This window comes from Pinus tabuliformis, chromosome 8, assembly GCF_031772625.1.
Source record: "Pinus tabuliformis cultivar Carrire ecotype Pingquan chromosome 8, CPIR1, whole genome shotgun sequence".
Classification (NCBI taxonomy): domain Eukaryota; kingdom Viridiplantae; phylum Streptophyta; class Pinopsida; order Pinales; family Pinaceae; genus Pinus; species Pinus tabuliformis.
In genome coordinates this window covers 1,336,342,287-1,336,367,107 of record NC_142294.1, presented here as the reverse complement: position 1 = coordinate 1,336,367,107, position 24,821 = coordinate 1,336,342,287, and the positions used below count along the sequence as shown (strand labels likewise).

General features: G+C 35.8%; 1 protein-coding gene across 1 annotated transcript in view; it reads left to right on the top strand.

Moving 5' to 3' along the window:
* LOC149240410 (cysteine-rich receptor-like protein kinase 2) overlaps nt 1–5,551 on the top strand; it is a 57,969-nt gene extending 52,418 nt beyond the window's left edge. The window contains exon 8 of the mRNA XM_089370165.1: nt 4,878–5,551. Within this exon, the coding sequence (XP_089226291.1) occupies nt 4,878–5,171 (294 nt within the window). The 3' untranslated portion in view covers nt 5,172–5,551. The remainder of the gene's footprint in view (nt 1–4,877) is intronic.
* Nucleotides 5,552–24,821: the final 19,270 nt, after the last annotated feature.

Sequence of the window (24,821 nt, the reverse complement as noted above, 5' to 3'; positions counted from 1 at the left end):
GACAGATATTATCTCCTTCAAAATAGTAGCAGCTGAAGCTACTCGTAGCAAGGAAGAAACTGAGGGACAACTAGCAAAGAAAAATAATGTATGTGAAAAGTTATAAGAAGAGATTGTCCTCCTCAGGAAGAAGGTTGAAGGGATGAACAAGATCATGAAGAGCTCTCAAGCTCTGGATGACATGCTCAGCTATCACAGATCTCCATTTGATAAATCAGGACTTGGGTATGTAGGCGAACCCTCAAACAAGGATGAGGATGCTTTAAGCAAAGGAGATGTGAAGAAGCCAGAAAGAAGGTATGATGCTCCTAGTTCCAGCAAAGGCAAGGAGAAAAATGAAGGCAGCAATAGAAGAAATCCTGCTCCAAGAAGAGAACCAGCTTCAAGAAGAAATGTAGCTGATGGCAAAAAGGCAAGAGGCAATGGTGATCATCAAAAGATCTCAAGGCAGCAAGGCTTCAGAAGTACATCAAGGAAACCTCCATCTCCCAGGTACCAAAGTTCATTTTATGGTTATTGTTATGCTTGCTCAAACTTTGGTCACATGGCAAAAGACTGTAGAGCATTTCATAAAGATAGATGTTGTGGTCCCCGAAAATCTCCAAGAAACAATTTTAGAAGAAGTCATGAAAGGTTATTCATGAACAATGTTGAATGTTTCAAGTGTTATAACATTGGGCATATGGCACGAGACTGTAACTTGACATGGGCACCTATGCAAGCTAGACCCATGCAAAAGAAGAAAGTTACACAAGTATGGAGAAGAAAAGAAATACAGCCTGAAAGCCCCTTGAGCAACGCAACTGATCTAAGTCTCTTTTGAGAAGACTTCGCTGAAAGAAGACAAGCATACACTAAAGGGGAGCTTGTAATTTTTGTTGCTGAACTGTCTTAACAGTCATTCTTTAATGAAATTTTTTATAAAGGAAAGACATGAAATCAAATCTGCCATAAGAGCAGAGAAGAAAAAGGGGCAGCGCTCAAATATAAAGAACAGCAGCGCAATAAGAAAAGTATGCAAAGCATGGAGACCCTCACAGCAGTGGGAAGATAGAACATAAAACAGTAGTTTGGAAATTTTTTTTGGAGCACATGGATTAGAATGAACAGCAGTTTGAAATTTTTTTGTGGTGCACATGCATTGAAATGCATAGCAATGGAAGGTAGTTTCCTTTTATGTAGTATGAGAGAATATACTCACAGCAGAGTGAGTATAATACACAGCAGATTGAAATGTTTTGTATTGGGAATGAAAATGCAAAGCAGTGAGAAGAAAATGAGAAGAAGGCAAAACGCAGCAGAGCGTAAATGCCCAGTGGCTGAGAATGCAATGAAATTTTTCACACAATAGTGAAAAATGTAATGTTTTTTTTGTATGCAATGCAACATGCAAAGAAATGCATAAGGAAAAACAGGGACAGCAGATTTTTAATGCACATGGATGAATGAGAATGTGTGTGGCAGCAGAAAGCCAAAGGAATTGCACAATAGTGCATTGTGTAAAAAAAATGAAGACTAAGATTGTGTGAAGCAAGGGTGCATAAGCAAAGGCAGCAGCCTGTATTTTTTTGTGGAGAATGAAGTGCAAAGAGTATGGGCACACAGCAGTATGATAAAACAAAAGGCAGCCACAGTGCAAATTGCAGAGGCAACGCAGCAGCAAATAAAACCCAGGGATGACAGTCTATGGTTATGGGTATGGACAACAGTGAATATAAAAAAATGCAGCAGCAAGAAGTTTTGAATAGCAGCAATTGCAAAAGAAATTTTCCTTACAGCAGTAAAGGTAAATGTAATGAATTTGTTGTTCATTGAATTGAAATGCAACATATGCAACAGCAGTGAGTGTAAGAAATGTTTACACACAGCAGTGTAAATTTATAAGTTGGGACAGTGTAATTGTTCCAGAAAAGACAGAGTATTTTGTCTTTGAAAAGTGCACAAGCAGTGCAAGTGTAGACACAACAGTGTGGGATAGACACAGAAAGAAGATGGCACAACAGTGCAGCAGAGAATATGCAGCAGCATAAAAGAACATTGTAATGAGTTTGCACACACAACAGTGCAATGATTGTTTGTTTTGGAACTGCATTTGAGGCAGTCATTTGGTGAATCCCTCAGTCAAGAGGAAGGTGCTTTTCAGCACAGTGACATGGTAAATCCCTCTATCAAGAGGATGATGCTTTTCAGCATAGTCACAGGTGAATCCCTCTGTCATGAGGAAGGTGCTCTTAAGCACAGTTTCAGGTTAATCCCTCTATTAAGAGGAAGACAACTTTGTTGTGTGTGGAACTGCATCAGAAGCAGTTGGTGAATCCCTCTATGTGAGGAAGTGTTTGGGTAAGATTGAATGCCCAGCAGTTGAAATTAAAGGGGAGTGTTGAAATCTAATTTCAACTCCGTGCGTACCTCACCCAAAACCGCCAAAGCGAAACCAGAAACCTGCTTAACTTTCTCGGACCGCCTACCAGCGAAAAGCAGTTTCCGTATACTTGGCTCCGATGGGATTTGGTGCAGACGCGTGTCATTGCCCTGACGTAACGCAACGTCATTTTCTCGGGGGTTAAAGTCCTGCTGCAAACTGCCCTCCGATATTCACCACCGCCGTCCGATCAGCCTGATCGTCCTCCGCCGTTGATCTCTGAAGCTACATACGGCCTGCGGCAAATCACTGGTTTGCGTGGCGTGTGAGGATTTCCGTTGACCGCCGTGGAGGAAACGCTGAGCCATTTAATGCATTTATGAAGGTTGGTGGAGGCCCGCCTTAAATAGTTATGGGCATTTACGAAGTTTTGGTGAGGCACTTTTTTAATATGGGTATGGGCACAAAATATATTGCTTTTATATTAGGTGTGTGCGTTGACCATTATGTATTACAATGAAAAGGTGTATAGTAGTGCGTAGAAATAAAACATGAAAATGTATTGTGATATGTTTTTTTGCGCACGATGTATGTGCGTGTTTTTATATGAGTTGGTCATTGTGAAATGAGAGCGCGCGAGAGCTGAAGTGTATGCTGTAGTTTTTATTGAGTGGTGCCTGCGAGCAAGTTATTTTTGGGCATGGTGGCTGTGCACAATGTGAGTGCATTTTTTTATATATGTAATGCCCATTAAAAACCAGAGGTGAGCGTGGTTTATATGTTTTATACATATATGTTGGCCATCGTGAAAGAGATGAGCGTGGATTGTTTTAAGTGTTGGCCATTGTAAAAATGATGGAGGCAGCGTAGTGCACAGCAGTGCGTAGTAAAGCAAAGAGGAGATGAATGCACAGCAGTGCTATCCGCAAAGATGAAAGGTGCAGCAGCGAAAGAGCAGGGAGAGCTCAGAATGAAGACCAGCATGTGAAGCAGGGGAAGATATTGCACAGCAGTGCATAGATCTTTTTATGTATTGGATTTGCATGGAAATGCAAAAGAAAAGAGTGCTCAAGCATTCTTGAAATTGTGAATGTAATTTACTGCATATGTGTAAAATATTTTTACAGCAGTATGTGTAAAAATAGTTTTACAGCAGTAATGTAAAAATGGGTTTTACAGCAGTAAACCCAGCACAGTGAACTCTCAGGTGGAGAGAAAAGACAGAGTTTTTGTTTTTGCTGAATGCAAGTTTTTGGAAGATCCCTCTGAGTGAAAGAGGATGAATGTGTATCAGTGTTTTTGTTTTAATGAATTGAAATGATTTTATGACTGTGTAATACTCTGTTCTGAGTTATTTTTTTTGAAAGAGGTTCTCTGCAAATGATCCTGGAACAGTAAAAACAGAGCATTGCCTCTGTGGTATTTGCTTGAATGGTTTTTGGTATTTTCCCCATTGAAAAATACCCAATAATTTTGAGTACATTATTGAACAGGGGGTTCTACCAGACCGCCGAGAAGTTGCAGTTAAACGACTCAAACAAAATTCAAGTCAGCAAAATGCAAGTAAATTGGACGCTGAGTTTCTGAATGAAACAAATCTCATCAGTCGTGTTCAGCACAGGAATCTAGTGAAATTGCTTGGTTGCTCCGTTGAAAGCTCAGAAAGACTACTTGTTTACGAATACCTCCCAATCGGCAGTCTTGACAAGCTCTTATTTGGTCTCTTCTCGTCCTTGAGCGACTTTATGTTGATAGCGTTTGGTTTATTCTGAAGCATTCGTTACAATTACAACAAAAAGAGAGTCATAAAATCATTGTGTAGCGTGTTAATGTTTTTACTGTATCTGAAGCATTGATTACATTGATTGCAGGTACAGGAAAACGTCATTTAGAGAGGCGTAAAATCATTGTTGGAATCGCGCAAGGGTTGCAATATCTTCACGAGGAATGTTCGCAAGGGATCGTTCACAGAGACGTCAAAGCAAGCAATATTTTACTGGATGATAAACACACACCTAAGATAGCAGACTTTGGTTTAGCCAAACTCTTTGCTGAAGATCAGAGCCGCTTAATCACTAAAGCTGCAGGGACTTTGTAAGAATGCTCTCTATTGTTCTGTCTCTTGAAGTCCCCAACATCATTTAATAAATTACAGTATAACATGAAATAATTACAATTAATTCATCTGAATTTCGCTCATATCATTTTGTGACGGTTAAAATTATATGGAGGTTTGCTTACATATAGCATTGGGCAGTGGCTACATGGCCCCGGAGTACGCTTTATGCGGATAGCTGACAAACAAAGCGGATGTATATAGCTTTGGAGTGCTTCTACTTGAGATTATCAGCGGAAGGAAGAATCTTGACGACGGAGACGGAGAGTGTCTCCTTCAAAGAGTATGGTTTCTTTGAATCTCATCTTTGGAGTGTAAATTTTCTAAAATTTCTGTACTATTATGATCCCTTAATGCTAACTAAAGTTTTATGTTTTGTTGATGTTGGCCAATCACCAGACATGGAGATTGTATCAAGCACAGAAAGCTTTAGAAGTTATGGATCCTACATTGGAAGGCAGTTATTCGTGGGAGGAAGGGATTCGAGTGATTAAAATTGGTCTTTTGTGTACACAAGCAAAAGCAGCGTTGCGACCTTCAATGTCCGAGGTGGTGTGGATGCTAACAAATGATGGGGACCTTCCGTCGCCCAAAAGGCCTGGTTTCATAGATTGGGGCGAACCTAACCTGCCACGTCCGGATGTCCATTCTGCAGCTGCTGACCCTTCATCTAGCATTCTGGAGGGCAGGTGAATATCAGCCACTGCTCCTGGGGCTTTCTCGTCCTCGTATCTGTTTGTCCAGCGGTGTCTTCTACAACAATCTTGACGTTATGTGGAACGTTTTTTAATTTTTCAAACTTATTTGACGTTGAATAAATACTCTGCAACCTCAAAAGCGACGGGTAATTTTTTAAATGATGGGCAAACGTTAAGTTACCCAACATACGTTCTTGATTGGTGAAATTATAAGGTTATAGACAGAGTTGGTGAAGGTACACTATCTCAAATTTGCAGAATCATTTGCAAAAATTATTTCATAATTATGATTTGTATTTTTTTCCTCGTTGGGGATATTTTTTCCACCTTCAGAAGATGAATGTAACAGACTTGGTATGAAGGATAAATGCAGAAGAATCAATTTGACTAATTATATAAATTCTACCATTTTAAACTAGAGAAATAATGATATTAATATATTTTCGTAAATTATTATGTGGAAATATTAATAAACATATTTATACACACTTTTTTTATTATTGAAAATGACTATTTTAATATTTTTGCTGATTAATTTCTCTTGAGTAGATAGTTTAAATTGAAAGATTTGTAAACTATTTGTTTAAACCATATTTAAATTATTTTTTTACGACTCAGGATTAAAAAAGACACACACTCCTTGTTGCTGGTGTGTTTAACACTTACATGGGAGGCATACTATTTTATTAAATTATTCACATTGTCATGAGTTGAATTGTTATTACTTAAAAGAAAAATACACACACTTCTTGCTGCTGGTTTATTTAACACTTACATGCGCATTCCGACTTCTTTAGTAAAGTATCCACCTGGGCCAGCAAATTGATTGTAAATGTGAATGTATTTTGATGCAACACAACTATTGTGGATAATAAACACACTCATATTACCATTCATTAGCATCATGTTTTATATATAAAACATTAGGTATATCATACTATTTATTAATTAATATTTGAATTTTTATGTATTAGTTTATAATGTAGTTGATATAACAAAAATAGTTTACATTTTTAATTATAAAATACTCATTTAAAAAAATAGTAATTTTCAAGAAAAAAAATCAATTCATCAAGGTAGACATTACGTTTTTAAGTAAAAAGATAAAACATTTTGTTATTAATATTTATTAGGTCAATAGGCTTTCTTTGCTAATCAGTTCAACTCCAAATTTTGTCAACTCTTTTCATCTCAGCCTCGCATCTGTGCACAATATGCCCTCACATTTTTACGCTCACAATCACTATCTACAAATTCTGTAGACGCCTTTCGACAAAAACGTATAAAGGTTATTAGCCCCTTAGGTAAGAGATTGAGGGACTAAGAGATTCTTGAGTTCATCTGGTTGGAGGCTACCAAAGAAACAGTACATCATATTCACGACGACTACAATTCGTATGAGGAGCTGTCGCGATTTTGCATGGAGTTGATGGAGGGGTCTTCGGAGGAAGAAGTAAAAGGCATAGCGAACACTATCTATCTTCGAACTTAAAAGGTTGATCTAATTCAACCTTTATTTACGATTTTCGGGGCTCCGGATTCGTTAATTTTAGGGTTTTTGGATTCGTTAATTTTAGGGTTTTTGGTTTTGGTTTCACTGATATTATTTTTATTTTGGCATGGTTTCATATGGAAAGAGATTTCTAGAAGATATTCATGCCTAGGCCCATGAAAGCAAAGACTGATCCTCGCAATGAAGAGCTGGAGAGATCGGAGAAAGAGAAAGTAAAAATTGATCGGAAACCCGAAAGTCATGTCATAATTAAATTACGTTTGGGATTGGAATTTTTTGGTCTTCAGACAACGGGTTTAATTCATGCCTGCGCCCTTGGCAACAAAGAGTAATCCTTACAAGAAAGAGCCGAAGAGACTGGAGAAAGTGAAAGCATAAATTGATTGGAAAGTGGAGATTCATGCCATGATTTAATTACGTTTGGGGTTGGGGATTTTTGGCCTTCAAATAGTAGGTTTAATGACGCTGACATTATGGGAACTATTATGCGATGTGATGGATCCCGTATGCTTCTTTCTTACCTCAATTTACTTGATGCCTGGATATATGTTTTTCATGAACACATTCAGAAATCCTTCCTTCGAGATGTTCGTCAACATGTTCTTCGGTGCTAGGTAGAGAAGACTGATGAAGAAGAGGAATTTCGACATAGAACACTTTAGATAACTTTAGAGTTTATCGAGGCCTCGGTTGAAGTCCTCTTATTATCGCAGGCGTGTCTAGCTACGATGATCTCTAAGACCTGTGTAATTTTCTTAGCATTTTGATGCTGACACAAGAACAAGATCTTAAATGCATCAAGATCCATGACATGTGTGCCAAAAAGGCGTAGTTATAAATATATTCTTTCCAAGTTCGTTGTTTGCTGAATCATGATTCAAATACTTGTATTCCTTAACAATAGTTTTAAACATATTCCTTAAAAAATCTTTATTCTACTTAAGTCAATCTTGATTCTTTTGACTCCATAATTATGTTCTTCTGGATCACATTTTGTCTTTCATATCTATTTTAACACTCCCATGTCGAGTTGGTCTTCCATAAAATATCTAAAACTAATAACGGTGGCTAATAAATATCTTCGATGTTCCAATGTCTCATCACTAACTACTTAACTTTGGTTTTAAGTTGTGTATAGTTTTTAGATATCTGAAAAGCAATAACAATCACTAACAAATCTTTCTGACATTCCAATGTCTCATCACTAACCACTTAACTTTGGTTTTAATGTGCCTATAGTTTTTAACTATGAAGAAATGAATGTTTATTGATTTAGGATGGTTTACAAATAAATTGTTGTTTTTATTGGCATTGGGGAATTTATATATGTGATTTTTTTTTTTTTCCTAAATTGTAGTTTTTATTTTTTAACATTTTCAAATATTTTGTTGGAAATAATGAGAGGGGTGAATCAATATTCCTTTTCAATTTTTATTTTTACCAGTTAGATCACTTATAATTAGAACACAAAATGAACAATAAGAATAAATACTTTTATTAATCTCTTCTTTACAATAAATTCAATACAATAATTTATAGGGTTGCAGCCCTAGATGAAGACACCAATATCCAATCTCCCAGGCTCCAACTTGTAGTTTTCCAAGCACCAACTTGGACTTCCCAAGGCTCCAACCTTGTCATTTTGAGGCACCAACCTCTAGCACTCCAACCCTATCTTTGGTACAGACTCCAACCTGGTTTCTTGAGGATTCTTATCCTCTAAGGCTCCAACCCTATCTTCTAAGGCATCAACTTTGTCTCTATGAGGCTCCAACCTCTAGGGATCCAACCGTCAAGATGTGTTTGATTATTCTTCACTTCTCCCAATATCTTCTTCAAAGGTCCCTATTAATCTCTTCAGTAATGCCTCCTCCAAATCACTTCATTAATGACAACCTTGTCTTCTCAATAGGTGTCACCACTACTTTTCATGTCACCCAAGCAATTTCTCCAAAGTTACCTCATGATGGCTTCAATGCACCATGGTCTCCATTAACGTCTCCAAGATCAGCTTCAATATGTCTTCAATAATGCCTCAAGATGTCTTCAATAAATTTCCCAAGAACTATCCAAGATAATGAAGGCGTCTCCAAGGAATGCTCAAGAATGCTTTGCAAGTCAATAATTATTCACTAGTCTTCACAAATGAAAAAGTTTGTCAACAAGACTGCTAGAAGCTCAAGATAGTTTCCAAAGAAACCTTTAAATTCAAAGCTCCAAGTACAAGGACTACTGCAAATTCTATTTCAAGGCTTCATCAAGATGTCCCACAGTTTTCTTCAAATCCTAGTCCAGAGTGCGCTTCAACAAGTGTGCTCTAAAGTATTTGTCATGGATAGGTGTTATTCAATGTTTTCTTCAAGATCTTTAATTATTCAATGGTCCTCCAATAAGATATCTTCCGCACAAATACTTTATAAGATTGCACTAGGCTTTGACCTTGTCCACTGTCCAAAAACTTTGATTTCTTTGCTACCTAAGGATTCAAATACTCCACTGATCAAAGATCTAAATACTTCACTTCAGATTCAGCTTCGAATATTGACTACAATCTACTCCAAAGGATGTCAATGGGATGCTTCAAAAATGTCATCAAACTGCTTTAAATGTGATTATAAGACTGCCTCAAAAATTGAGTCACAATCTATTTTCTAACATTACTAGATTACCCTAGACCGAATCACAGAAAGTAGGATAGGTTTGAGCCCTCCACGGGTGATTGTTGACTCAATAGGGGAATTTTGAGGTCTAAAATGGGCCTCCTAAGAAAAATGTACAACCAAAATAAAATTTATAAGAACCAATATGATTCAACATGATGATGTCAACCATAGGGGATGATTCACCATTTTTGGAGTAAAAAAGTAAAAACACTATAAAATAATAAAATAATAAAAAAACTTTTTCAACTCGTATTTTCAACTTATCTCCCTAAGGTTTTACTCAAATTTTGAGCAAGAGTACACATTAGATGAAAAATTTAATTCGTCATCCAAGCAGTATCCATGTTGCATCCTTTTGAGGGACTCTACTATATGAAAAATGAGAAATGCATTAAAATATGTGATTGCAATCACCTTTTTTATATATTTCTCATTTTTCAAGTAGTAGGGTCCATAAAAAGTATGCAAAATGGGTACTCCTTGAACAAGGAATAAAATTTTGCATCCAACAAGTGTTTCTACTCGAAATTTGAGTAAACCCATAGGGAGAGAAGTTGAAAATGCGAATTAAAAAAAACAATTTTTTTCATTTCTCCCTCTAAAATTTGATGATGTAATCTAATATTATTTTATTATTTCCAATATTATTTTATAATATCCTTAGGAGGCCCATTTTAGACCTCAAACATCCCCTAATTCAAGGTCTGAGATGTGACTATTCATACACGGATCTGAGGTGTAATGGACCTCTTCTAAAGGTTTTTGAGTGGAAGTCTGAGCTCCACAGTCACCATAGATGATTGTTTATAGTTACAAGCTCCTAAAATCAATGACCTAATCTGTAATGATGAATTAGTAACTAAAATTTCCCAAACATAATTCTTCTTGATCTCCTCGGCCTCCTTTCTATCTCTGTGCTCTTTCTATGAAATGATCACTGAATTGATGGCTAGAATGATGAGTTCAAACGTATATTTATAGTAATTTGTCTTTACGAAAAGTCTTGTATGTTGGGCTGGAGGGCCGACATGAAGGAACTGAGCATAGGTCGGCTGGGTAAGAGAATAAGATACATTATCTTAAAAAATCAATTTCTCTTAGACTACTGGGAGTTAGAGGTTGAGTGAGGGCTCACTAGAAAGGTAATTGTGTCATCTACATTCTGGAGATGAGCCATTGTAAAATGATGTCTTCAAGATGTCAAAAAATAATTTTATTTATTACTGTTTGAATTTTTAGTGCAGACCTTGGGTATTTTTAGGATTATCCATGTATAAGGATATCGGGACAGAATGACGGTTAGGGTATTTTCATTAGGGCTTTAAGTGAGGTCTCCAACCCTCATACAAGTGTTTCATATATGGTATCCAACTGTCATGTAACCATCATATCTCCAACTGTCATGTTTCCATTGTAATGTCTCTAACCACATCCAAGCTTTAATTAAAACATTAATAATATTAATTAAAGTGTTTAATGACTTTAATTAAAATATTTGACAATATAATAGTTAAAACATTTAAGACTTAAGGGTTAGCTTCGTTGGTTGAGTCCCCGTTGCTAAGTACCTTGCCAGTTGGGAGGTCACGGGGTCAAATCTCCTTAACTCTTTTAGGGTTTGGCACGACTTATTTGGCCAATGGGTAGATCCCTTTAGGTTGATTTGCCTAGATTTTCTCATGGATGTAGTGGCCACTAGGTGTCCGTGAACCACCCTTAAAAAAAAATTAAAACATTTATTTGAAAATGTATAATGACCCTAAACATTTATTTAAAAAGGTTTAAATAAATATTTTAATATTATTTAATAATAATATTAGTTTATTAACATTAATGCATTCATATATTAACTAAAGGCTTAACACATAATTACAAAAATTACCTAATACATAATTATTATAGTCAAACATAGCCAAATATGACCACATTATTTAGTCAAGCCTATATTTACCCTATTTGACAATAATCAACTTTGTTTGCTCAAAGCCGTCCACATTTAATGTAACATTAATTAATTAAAACATTAAAACGTTAATTAATATTAACAATAAATAAATAAATAAATTTATTTATTTAAATAAATATATTGATATTAATTAATCATCATATTAAATTAATACATCGATATATGAATTACAACATTAATAAATAATTATAAAAATTAATTGATACATAATTATTGTAGCTAACACATTAGTCAAACATAGGGAGATATGACCACATTCAAACTTGGTCAACCCTATGTTTGCGGTATTTGACAATAGTCAACCTTGTTCACTAAAGTCATCCTCAATTAATGTAACATTAATTAATTAATTAACTAAAACATTTGACAATATATTAATTAAAAATGATATTAATTAATTAATTAATTAACATGAATACATTGGCATATTAATTAAAGTATTAATACATAATTTTAAAAAATTACTTAACACAGAATTATTATAATCAACCACATTAGTCAAAAAGAGCCAAACATGACCACATTCACAGTAGGTCAAACCTATGTTTACCATATGTGACAATAGTCAACCTTTTTGAGTCAGAGTTATCCTTAATCAATGTAACTGAACCATATTCAATTATAGACAACCATGGTTGAAAATGAATGACACCAAAGCCATTCATTGTCAACCTTAATAAAAAATGACCATCCTTGGTCTGTCACAATCATAATATTAATACTAGTAATCATAATTAATTAATAATAATTAAATTTAATAATAATAATATTGCTATGTTGGAATTGTACAAAAATGTTTCTAATGTCGCAGTGCAACATTACAAAATGTGGTCAACCATGCTCATAATATGAATGACTCTATGACTATGTTTAACAATCAACAATCAACAATCTTCAATTTCGTTCAAGCATATTTGCCTATTAAAATTATTGATTAATATTAAAAATTAAACATGTTATGATACCATAATGGTAAATAAATATATTAGATATCACAATGTGACAAACATAGTAAGAATGTTACATTACATTGTGATTTATCTAGCATCACAATGCATCATTGCAACATTAGTCAGCCACATTTACTAATGTAGTTGACTATGTTGGGGTATGTTTGGTAGTCAACACTCTTCAAGTTTGGTCAAATACAATTCTGTATTAATGGTCAATAAATGTTTCTAAAGTCAACCATGATTAACCATTAGTCAACCACATTTACTAATGTAGTTGACTATGTTGGGGTATGTTTGGTAGTCAACACTCTTCAAGTTTGGTCAAATACAATTCTGTATTAATGGTCAATCAATGTTTCTAAAGTCAACCATGATTAACCATGGTTAATCATGGTTGAATATGGTCTATCAATAATAATTAACAAACGTCAACCATAGTCAACCATGGTCAACTATGGTCAACCATGATTAATCATGGTTGAAATTCTTTAACCATGATCAAGGTTTCTCTGGTTGACTTTGGTCAACCATTGTGAATGATGGTCATTTAATGGAAACCATTGTCAACGGTGATCAACAATGTTCAACCACCATCAACTATGGTCAAACATCATCAATCATGGTCATAATGGTCAATCAATATTTCTATGGCCAACCATGATCAACCATGATAAAAATGGTCAGTTGTGGTCAACCATGGTCAATTATGGTTGATTTTGCTCAACCATGATCATCCATGGTTGAATATCATCAAGCATGATCCACCGTGGTCAACTTTTATCAAGGTCTCTATTCGCTTGATGGGGCCTGACCCAAGTTCAGAGTTAATTAGCGAAACAAATCCCTGTACTATTGTCCCTTTCTAGAGTAGCTCGCAGAGTGCAGACTGAGGTCTCACCCGAAGCAGTTTGGGGGGGGGGGGGGGGGGGTGTTGGAACCAAGTTTCTGCACCCTTGAGATGCCTGAGGTGTTGCTTGAGTCCAACTGTGAATCAACATCGTGCAGGTCACTTAGCACACTCTTCTAACCTATGATACCTTTGCGGTCTGTGGAAATCACCCTTGCGCATCCCTAACCAGGGGCTGATGTGCTTTTGTGCTGCTAGGGCAATAATCTGTGCTAACTCTCAAGTTATACTGCAGATCTTACTTATCTTCCTTATAAGAGTTAGTTAACTTCGCATAAATAGATACTTATTCTTATGTTCACTTATTCAACACATTCATATAAGTTTGAGCAACATATAAATAGTAAACTTGCAATTCATACCCAACATACTCAATGCATAAAAAAGGAAAAAGATACACATAATGATAAGAAACTTCTCTTTATTACTTCTTCAATCGGTTATAGACTCGACTCACCCTGCGCACTCAGCTGCAGGGGTCTGCACACTCAACTACGGACTACTACGCCTCTGCGCACTCAGCTGGAGAGCCTTCTCCTACCCTATGAACCAAAGAGTCGACTTTCCACTTAGACTCTATTTCATCAAGATCTTTTGTGCATTCTATTCTTTGTATTATGATCTGATGTATTTTACAACTTAGAGTCTCACCCTATTTATATAATTGAACTCTCAAGCCAACATTACAGTACAAAAATGAGGGCGAACAACCCTCTGACTCATTTACAATCTTTGCACTCCGCACCCACAAATCGCAGAGTCTTTACATTGGACTTAGTAAAAACTTGGGCTTTAAGCCCCAAAACTTCCCTTGGGGCATCCCGCGCCCAACAGGACCCCAACACAAACATCATGACTTGTCCTCGAGTCACTCGGTCGGTGCAGAGATCTTCGCATGGAGATCTCCCAATTCTTCTCAAACCACTGCGAGGTCAGCAACACACTGAGCCACTTCCTGCAAGACTTTTGGTGGCTAGTCAGATGTCCAGGCCACCTATGTAAGGCTTCAATTGACTACCATTTACTTTGCTTGGGAAGATTTCACCATTGAGTTTCACCAACTACATCGCGCCACCATCTGTGACTTCCTTAATAACATATGGTCCCATCCAATGCATTTGGAGTTTTTCCGCAAATTTATCAAACTTGTTGTCATATAACAACACCAAATCATTCACCTTAAATTTGCGCAACTTGATATGTCGATCATGCCATGCCTTTTCACACTGTTTTGTACCTGTTGATGAAATCCTGCCAAAAACCATTCTTCTTTGAGTTCTTCTAGTTACACGAGCCTCTCTTCCAGGGCTCCATGGTCCATCATACTGGTGAGTGTTGCTATGCACAGACTAGGCACGATATATTCCATCGGCATTACGGCTTCCAATCCATAAACCAGCTGGAAAGGAATTTGTCCTGTCAGTTTCTTGCATGTTGTTGTGTAAGCCCATAGTAATGCGGGGACGCGCAGGTCCCAATCACTTCGCTACACATTGCATACTTTTGTGAGTTCGGTCTCCAATACTTTTGTTAAACGCCTCTACGGTCCCGTTAGCCTGTGGGTGATACGATGTGATTTTATGATGATACACCTGAAACTCCTCCGTCAGTGCGCTAATCATTTCGTTCAGAAAATGTGTACCGTGATTGCTCATTAAGATCTTCAGGCAGCCGAATCATGTCAGTACATGCTCAAACAGAAACTTTGCGACCGTCGCAGCTATGCAATCTTTCACTAGCTACACTTCTTCCCAACGTGTCAGGTATTCAGTTGTAGTAATAATATATCTCACACCTATCTTTCCTTGCATTTTGATGGGTCCTACAAAGTCGATTGCCCACTTTTCAAAGGGCTGCAATGTCATTTGCGGATTCAAAGGCATCTCGTCCCTCCACGATGGCTTGCCTGTTCTTTGACATACATCACATGCCTTGCAATGTGCTTTTGAATCCTGATGAAGGGTCGGCCACCATAACCCTGCGCGAAGAATCTTCTGTGCGGTTTCTCTTCCTGCGTAATGACCTCCCGCGGGGCCCCCATGAGTGTCCATGAGGATACTGCTTCGTTCAAACTCTGGTACATACCTTCACAGTATCTCATCATTCCCCATCTTATATAGATGACCTGCCATGATAGAAAAGTCTGCCACGTGCACCACTAGTTCCTTTTTCTGTAGGACAGAGTAACCTTCCAGTGCAGTTCCTGTTGTTAGAAAGTGGATTATATCTTCAAAGTGTCCATCTACTATGCACATAGCAAAAAGTTGCGTGTTAGGTAGTCCTTCCTCCAAATTGGTAGGTTCCTCCCCTATCTCAATGCACACAAGTGATCTAGGCTCGCGTTCAACTGCCAAGGCTTCACAACAACATCAAAATCATATTCTTGGAAAAATAAGAACCACTTGCATATGCGTCCCCCCAACACAGGCTTATTCACCAAGTATTTCAATGCAGAATGATCTGTGTACATCTTTAAGTGTCCCCCTAGGAAATAGTGCCGATATTTCTGAAGCGCGTACACCATAGCCAGTCTGTCACGTTCAGTGGTGGAGTAGTTCTTTTCTTCTTTAGATAATTTGCGGCTCATGAATGCGATAGGGTGATCCAATCCTTCTTCACCCTCTTGTGTAAGTATGGCCGCCAGCACTATACATGACGCATCAACATGAACATGAAATTATTTCTTCTAGTTCGGGATGACAAGAATTGGTGCAGTGACCATCTTTTGCTTCAATATATCCAAGCTTTTCTTACAGTGATCTTCCTAGCAAAATGTGACATCCTTCTTTATTAGTTTTTCCATTAGCACGGTGATCTGCTCATAACTCTTGGTAGACTTTCTAGTACCCATTGTGTCCCAAAGTAGCACGCATCTATTTCACACTGCGCGGTGCTTCAAAATTTAGAATTACCACAATTTTCGTGGGGTATACCATCAACCCCTCTTTACAAACCACATGCCCCAGCAGGTTCCCAAAAGGAACAAGAAATGTACATTTCTTGAGGTTGAGCATGATTTGGTATCTTCAACATGTATCCAACATCAAGTGTAGGCTCACTACATGTTTCCTAACCAACCCGAATACAGTCCAATCATCAAAATAGACCTCCAATAATTTATGAGTATATTCCTTGAATGCTGTAACAACGACGCATGAGAAGATAGCTGGCGCGTTCTTCAATCCAAAAGTCATGACCATATATTGAAAGCAACCCAACTTCATTGTGAAGGTCGTTTTGCTCCTATCTTCCAACGCGATCATGATCTGGTGGTATCCCGAGAACCCATCAGTGAAAGAATATGCCTCCTGACCGCGTACATTGTCCAATACCTCATCTATGAATGGGGTTGGGAATGGATCATGGACGCACGCAAATTTTCGGAGATCTACGCATATTCTTATTTCGTCCTTCTGTTTCTTTTCCTATACCACCATTGAACTTACCCAATCGGACTCTTTGACATGCTCAATAATGCCTACCGTGAGCATCTTATCTAATGCTATGTGGACCTTCTCCTTGTACTTTGGGTTTAAGTGATACGGTCTCTGCTTCACTGGCTTCGCGTCAGGTTTTAACGTGATCCTCATTACTCCTAAGTCTTCTATTATTCTGTTTAAGTCCGTGAACTTGGTCGGAAATAAGTCCTGATACTCACGAAGTAATTCAACGACTTTATCTACCTTAGAAACTTCCTAGTAGTCCTCAATATTCGCAAATTTTGGTTCCGCCTCTATACCAATGTTTACCTGTTGAGTCTTTACTTGCACGGTTATGTTAGGGTTCTCGATTTGTGGTCCTTGAACCTTACACTGGCCTTCGGTCTCTGGAATATCAATGTTCCTCAGATCTTCATCCTCTTCCTCAGCCGTTACATTGTAACATTCTAGTGCCCAAGTTGACTGGGCGGCCTAGTCAAGCTGAGTCAATACTGCCTGCTTCGGTGGCATTCTAAATATGGCTGCTTTTACTTCTTGTAACGCTTCATTAATACTCTCCCATCCGTCATCAAAGTTAAAGGTCATAATGTACCCTTCATGCAGAACATCCCATTCATTTGTCCCGTAGCGAAGCTCTGTTTCTATATACCAGTTCATCGGTATAACATCCAGAGTGTGATAGAATAGGTGCACTCAGTTTGGTTGTGGCTTTTATCCATAGGCTTGCATCCATTTAGCCAAATGTGTGCGCAGACCATCCCGCCCATTGTATTTATCTCTGAATCATCCTCGAGGCTTCCCAAACTGTGTGTGCATCATCCTTCTACATGCGCGCTAGTCATCAAAGTTTCCTTTTTGCGTACCCCACCATCTCGCGGGTGTAGCACAAAGTACCCAATTCAAGACTTCAAAATGTTATTTCTCCAGCACCTCTTTCTCAAATCTGTCTAAGAAAGCATCCACCTCACCTAATCCATCATACCTAGGCAGATCTCTCATTTCTGTTGATACGCATCGTAGTGATCTTGTCATCATATTACAGTTAAATGTGCTTACCTCATGTAACCTATTCTACCATCTCTCTATCTCCTCATCTAAATCTGAAAGTACAGGAGATTCTGTGCTCCCATGAAATTCATCTGTCTGCAGTGGGATTTACCCAGTTTTTATCTTGCGCAGTTATCTTGTAAATGCAGTCTAATTCGTCATCGCTTTCATATTCGCACACTGAATCAGTGTAGTGCGATCCCTTTGCAGGGTCCAAAGGCATCACTATGCATAGAGACTTCTTCTTAAAAATCATCTTACGCTTCTTTAGGTTAATCACCCCATTCATGTCAGTGGCCCAATCAATTCCTAAGAGCATGGGGTAGGGATTGTTGTCATCGACAATCTCTATCACCTCAAAGTCGGCTAGCTCCTTCAATATCCATTGTGATTCCCTGCAATCTCCCCAGGGGAATTATCTTCTGTTGGTTTGCCATGCGCAACTGGATAGGAGACAACTGCAACATTAGGTTCCCCATGTGTTCCAATGTCTACTTTGGCAGAACATTTTCATCTGATCATAAATCGAGAATTACTTGGTGCATCTCGTATTCCCCAATCTACGTGGTTAACCTCATTTCTCTTCCTGTTCTTGTCTTACGCTTTCTGGTCTTCCGGACTACACACGGTTCTCCTGTCACGGTCCCAATGCATCTATTAATGAGTTCTTGTAATCCATTGACCACCTTACTATCATGCAGTAGCTTCATACATGTTTCCAGGAACACCATGAGCATCGATGGGTCCATTTCTGGCTCCAGTCTATTTTTTCTTCCTGAAGTGGAGGCATTAACGAAGTTCTTCTTAGCTTCCATAAAAGTTTCTAGAGTGCACTCCAAATCAAACTATGCTTCCTTTGCTTGAGCCTTGTGAACCCAAGTAATTTCTTTGGGCTATTTGCCTTTATCATATCCTGTCATAATTCCACTTCAGAGCACAATATTTACATTAGGTTCTTCCTTGCGTGGCTCAGACCTCATCATTTGCAGGTTCTGAGTCAGGGGAGGTTGTAGCGCTCCCTTGTCTCTACGATTGAATATAGTCTACCATGATCAACCATGATCAACATGGTCATCCTTGGTCCACCATAGTCAACCAAAAACATTTCATTTTCTACATATTCCTAATGACTAGCCATAGTCAACGATTGTTAGAATGGTCAAACTTGGTCTACCAAGGTCTCTACAGTTGATTATGGTCAATCAAAATATTTATGGTTGAATATGGTCAATGAGGGGCAATGTCTCTATTGTTAACCATGATCAACCATAATTAACAAAGGTCAACCATAATAAACCATGGTCAACGATTATCAACCATGATTAATCGTGGTTGAATTTTGTCAACCATGATCAACCATGATTAAGGTCCCTTTAGTTGAATTTGGTAAACCATGGTTGAGTGTCGTAAACCATGGTTAACCATTATCAACCATTATCAACGATGGTCATTTAATGTGAACCATTTCCCACCATGGTCAAGACAAAGCACCTTACAATCATTAAATCAGTTAAAAATGAAATCCCTTGCCATCATCATAACTCACTTCAGAATTTTTTTAGGTTTAGCACTTTGAGGAATGTGAATATTTACTATTACAATCATATTTAATCAACAATACGTAATGTTTCATTATTATTTAAAAACAATATAATGAATACGTAATAAATGGTGGGGTTAAATTATAACATACCGTTAGGTTTCATAATTTGGGTGTAAGATTAAATTACAATGTTGATAAATCATAATCTTCTCACCATATATCACTTCACTAAATTGCTAGATGACAAGTTAACATGTATGCAAAAATACACAGAATTGTTATCAACACTTGGCAGTGTATGCAGTACTTAGGGTTAACACTTTCATTATACTGGTGTATTGAACGTTTCGTTTAACAATAGAGTTTCATTATTAGATTTATATAATAATAAAATGGTAGAATTTCATCTTTATATAACTGGGGTTATAATGATTAAACAGTAGGTAAAATTACAATTAATTTGTTTTAATGTAATCACTATATTATTAAATTATTGAACTTTTATTATTATATAAAATAATTTTACATATATTAAAATAATTTTTTATATTGTATTATTTTACTATATTGTTGTATTAATGTATTTTAGTAATTAAAACTTAAATTTTAAAAATTTAAATTAATATGTTAATATTAATTATTAATTAATTAATTAATATTAATATATTAATTAAAGAATTAATATATTATTTAAGAAAATAAATTAATTCATAATTATTATAGTGAACCACATTAATCAAGCATAGAGAAACATGACCACTTTCACACTTCGTCGACTCTATGTTTACCATATTTGACAACAAGCAACTTTATTACTTTATTCACTCAAATTCATACCGAGTGAATAGATCGTTGGTCAATTAATTAATGACATTAATAAAAAAAAAACCAATACTTAAAACTTTAATTAAAGCATTAATAATATTAATTAAAATGTTTAATGCCTTTAATTAAAACCTTTGACAATATAATAATTAAAACATTTATTTAAAATTGTTTAATGACACTAAACATTAATTTAAAAAGGTTTAAATAAATGTATTAATATTAATTAATAATAATATTTGTTTATTAACATTAATGCATTCATATATTAAGTAAAGCATTAACACATAATTAAAAAAAATTTACCTAAGATAAAATTATTATAGTCAACCACATTTGTCAAACATAGCCAAATATGAACGCATTATTTATGCAAACCTATATTTACGGTATTTGAAAATAATCAACCTTGTTAGCTCCAAGTAGTCCACAATTAATGTAACATTAATTAATTAAAACATTAAAACATTAATTAGCATTAATTAATTAATTAAAATATTTATTTTAATAAATATATTAATATTAATTAATCATCATATTTTTTTTGTAAGCTTGGCAAGTCCACATCTTCATCATGTCCAACATATCACCCTGACACATTAAAGAATGTCTGAGTAGAGCACCCGATCACCATCTATCAAGGACCCCGTGGACAATATTAATTAATCATCATATTAAATTATTAATTTATTAATATTAATACACCGATATATTAATTACAACATTAATAAATAATTATAAAATTAATTGATGCATAATTATTGTAGGCAATACATTAGTCAAACATTGGGAAATATGACCACATTCAAACTTAATCAAGCCTATGTTCGTAGTATTTCACAATAGTCAGCCTTGTCCATTGAAAGTCGTTATCAGTTAATGTAACATTAAGTATTTAATTTATTAAAACATTAAAACTTTAATTAATTAAAACATTTGATAGTATATTAATTAGAAATGATATTAATATATTAATTAAGTGTCATTAATACATTGGTATATTAATTAAAGTATTAATACACAATTTAAAAAAAATACTTAACACATAATTATTATTATCTACCACATTAGTCAAACATAGCTAAACATGACCACATTCAGAGTTGGTCAACCCTATGTTTACCATATTTGACAATAGTCATATTCAATTATAGTCAACCATGGTTGACAATGAATGACACCAAAGCCATTCATTGTCAACCTTAATAAAAAATGGTCATCCTTGGTCAATCACAGTCATAATAATAATGATAATAATAATAATAATATTGTGATGTTGGAATTGTACGAAAATGTTTCTATCATCACAGTGCAACACTACAAAATGTGTTCAACCATGTTTCATAATATGAGTGACTCTACAACTATGTTTGACTATGTTTAACAATCAACAATCTTCAACTTCGTCAAAACATAATTACATATTAACATTATTTATTAATATTAAAAATTAAACATGCTATGTTACCATAATGGTAAAAAAATATATTAGATGTCGCATTGTGACAAACATAGTAAGAATGTTACATTACATTGTGATTTATCTAGCATCACAATGAAACGTTACATAATTAGTCAACCACATTTACTAATGTAGTTGACTATATCGGGGTATATTTGGTAGTCTACACTCTTCAAGTTTCGTCAATCACAATTCTGTATTAATGGTCAATCAATGTCTCTACAGTCAACCATGATTAACCATGGTTAATCGTGGTTGAATATGGTCAATCAACCATGCTTAACAAAGGTCAACCATTGTGAACCATAGTCAACCATGGTCAATGACGGTAGAGCATGATTAATCATGCTTGAAATTCTTTGAAAATGATCAAGGTCTCTCTGATTAAGTTTGGTCAACCATGGTTGACCATGATCAACCATTATCAGTCATGGCCATTTAATGTGAACCATTGTCAATGGTGAACAACAATGTTCAACCACTGTCAACTATGGTCAAACATCACCAATCATAGTCATAATGGTCAATAGATATTTCTATGGTCAACCATGATCAACCATGATGGTTGACCATGATCAACCATTATTAGTCATGGCCATTTAATGTGAACCATTGTCAACGGTGAACAACAATGTTCAACCGTTGTCAACTATGGTCAAACATCACCAATCATAGTCATAATGGTCAATAAATATTTCTATGGTCAACCATGGGAAATGTCTCTATTTTCAATGATGATCAACCAAAATTAACAAGGTTCAAACCATATTAAATGATGGTCAATGATTATCAACAATGATTAATCGTGTTTGAATTTCAATAACCATGATCAACCATGACTAATGTCTCTTTGGTTGAATTTGGTAAACCATGGTTGGGTGTCGTAAACCACGATTAACCATTATCAACCAATGTTAATGATGGTCATTTAATGTGAACCATTTCCAACCATGATCAATCATAGTTAACCATAGTCAAGCATCATCAAACATGGTCATAATGGCAAATCAATGTTTCTATGATCAACCATGCATAACCGTGGTTGAATATGGTTAACCATGCTCATTGTCTCTATGGTCGACCATGATCATCCATGGTTGAATATTTTCAACCATGATGAGCCATGGTTAATCATGATCAATGTCTTTATGGTCAACCATGGTCAACCAAACACGTTGTGAGGCAAGAATGGTACATAAATCTATCCAACCTCACAATAATGTTTAGTTTATAATATTTGGTTTAATATTATGACGTTGGAATGGTACAAAAATCTATCCAATGTCGCAGTGTGAAAATGATTGTCACAATGTTATCTTACATTTCACTTTATTCAACATCACATTTTGACATTGAATAAATTAGGGTTTAATATTATGGTTTACGATATTGGGTTTAGGTTTTAGGGTTTATTTTGGTTTATCATATTCAATTTATGGTTTAAAATCATAAGGTTTATAATTCTAGGGTTCAAAGTATAAACCCCTTGGGCTAATAATATTAATCCCTTGGGTTAATAATATTAATTCTTGGCTTTATAATCCGTGAGTTTTATAATATAAATCTTAGGCTTTAATATTATTCCCCTAGGTTTATAATATCAATCCATAATATGTATAATAGTATTGTACACTTTATAATAATCCTAGGGTTTATAATTCTTCGAACTTATAATATTAATCCCAAGGTTAAATATTAACCTGTTAGGTTTATAATCCCTTGTGTTTATTAATACCCTTAGGTTTATAATATCAATCCCTTGGGATTTTTAATCCCAAGGGTTTATAATATTAACCCCTTAGGTTTATTAATCTCTTGGGTTTATAATATTAATCCCAAGAGTTTCTAATATTAATGCCTTGGGTTTATAATATTAAACTATTGAGTTTATTAACCACATGGGTTTGTTAATCCCTTTGGTTTACAATATTAATCCCATGGGTTTATAATATTAATAATCCCTTCGGGTTTTTAATCTATTGAGTTTATAATATTAATCCCAATAGTTTATGATATTAATGCCTTAGGTTTATAATATTAAACCCTTGGGTTCATAATATTCATGCCTAAGGTTTATTAATCCCTTGGGCTTATAATATTCATCCCTTGGGTGTATAGTATTAATCTCAAGGGTTTAACATTAGTCAGCAACATTTAATAATGTATTTGACTATGTTGGGTTATGTTTGGTAGTTAACACTCTTCAAGTTTGGTCAAATAAAATTCCCTTTTAATGGTCAACCAATGTGTCTACGGTCAACCGTTACCATCCATGGTTAATCATGGTTGAATATGGTCAACCATGTATGATGTCTCTATTGTCAACTACGATTAACCAAGGTCAACCATGGTTGAGTTTGGTAAACCATGGTTAACCATGATTAACCATTTTGAGTCATGGAATCATGGTTTAAATTTGTTAACCATGATCAAGGTCTCTGTAGGTGAATTTGGTCAACCATGGTTGATTGTGGTCAACCATGCTTAACCATGTTCAACCATTGTTAGTCATGGTTGAGGAGGTTAAAATCATAAGGTTTATAATTGCAGGGTTCAAAATATTAATCCCTTGCGTTTATAGCATTAATCCTAGGGTTTATAATCCATCGAGTTTATAATATAAATCGTAGGGTTCAATATTATTCCCTTGGGTTTATAATATTGATCCCTAGTATGTATAATATTATTTTAGGGTTTATTGTATTAATCTTAGGGTTTATAATCCTTTGGGCTTATAATATTAATCCTAGCATTAAATAATAATATTTTAGGTTTATAATCACTTGGGTTTATTAATATCCTTAGTTTTAGAGGGAGGTTCTTCCCCTTTGACAGTGGGTGAATCTTCAATTGTAATGGGCACTGTTGAGGATGGCCGGGGTTTTCCTTTTTTTATCCTTGTGCTTTTCCTGGCCTTGAAATACATGGAGGTCTGCCTTTTTCTCTTTTCTTTTGGTTTAATTGGAGTGCTCAGGGCAGTGAGGGCAGCTACTGCCTCTCTTTCCAGAGTCTTAGGGGACCCTTCTCTTTGTTTTTGCCTCTGCTGCCTCTTTTTCTCCTCCTTCTATCTCTTTTTTTTAATCTTTGTTTGCTCTGTTTCTTCCTTTTCTATCTCTTCATCCTCCTCCTCTTCTATCTTAGTTTCTTCCTCCTCCTTTTCTTGTCCTGTTGAGTCATCAGTTGCTTCACCTTCTCCCCCTTTTTGCTCTTCTTCCTTACTGTCAGAAGGACTGATATCATAGGTGAGGGATCCTTCCTCATGAATCCTCCTATCATTGTGCTTATACCCCTTTTGAACACCAAATGTAGAGATGGGGACAAGAATT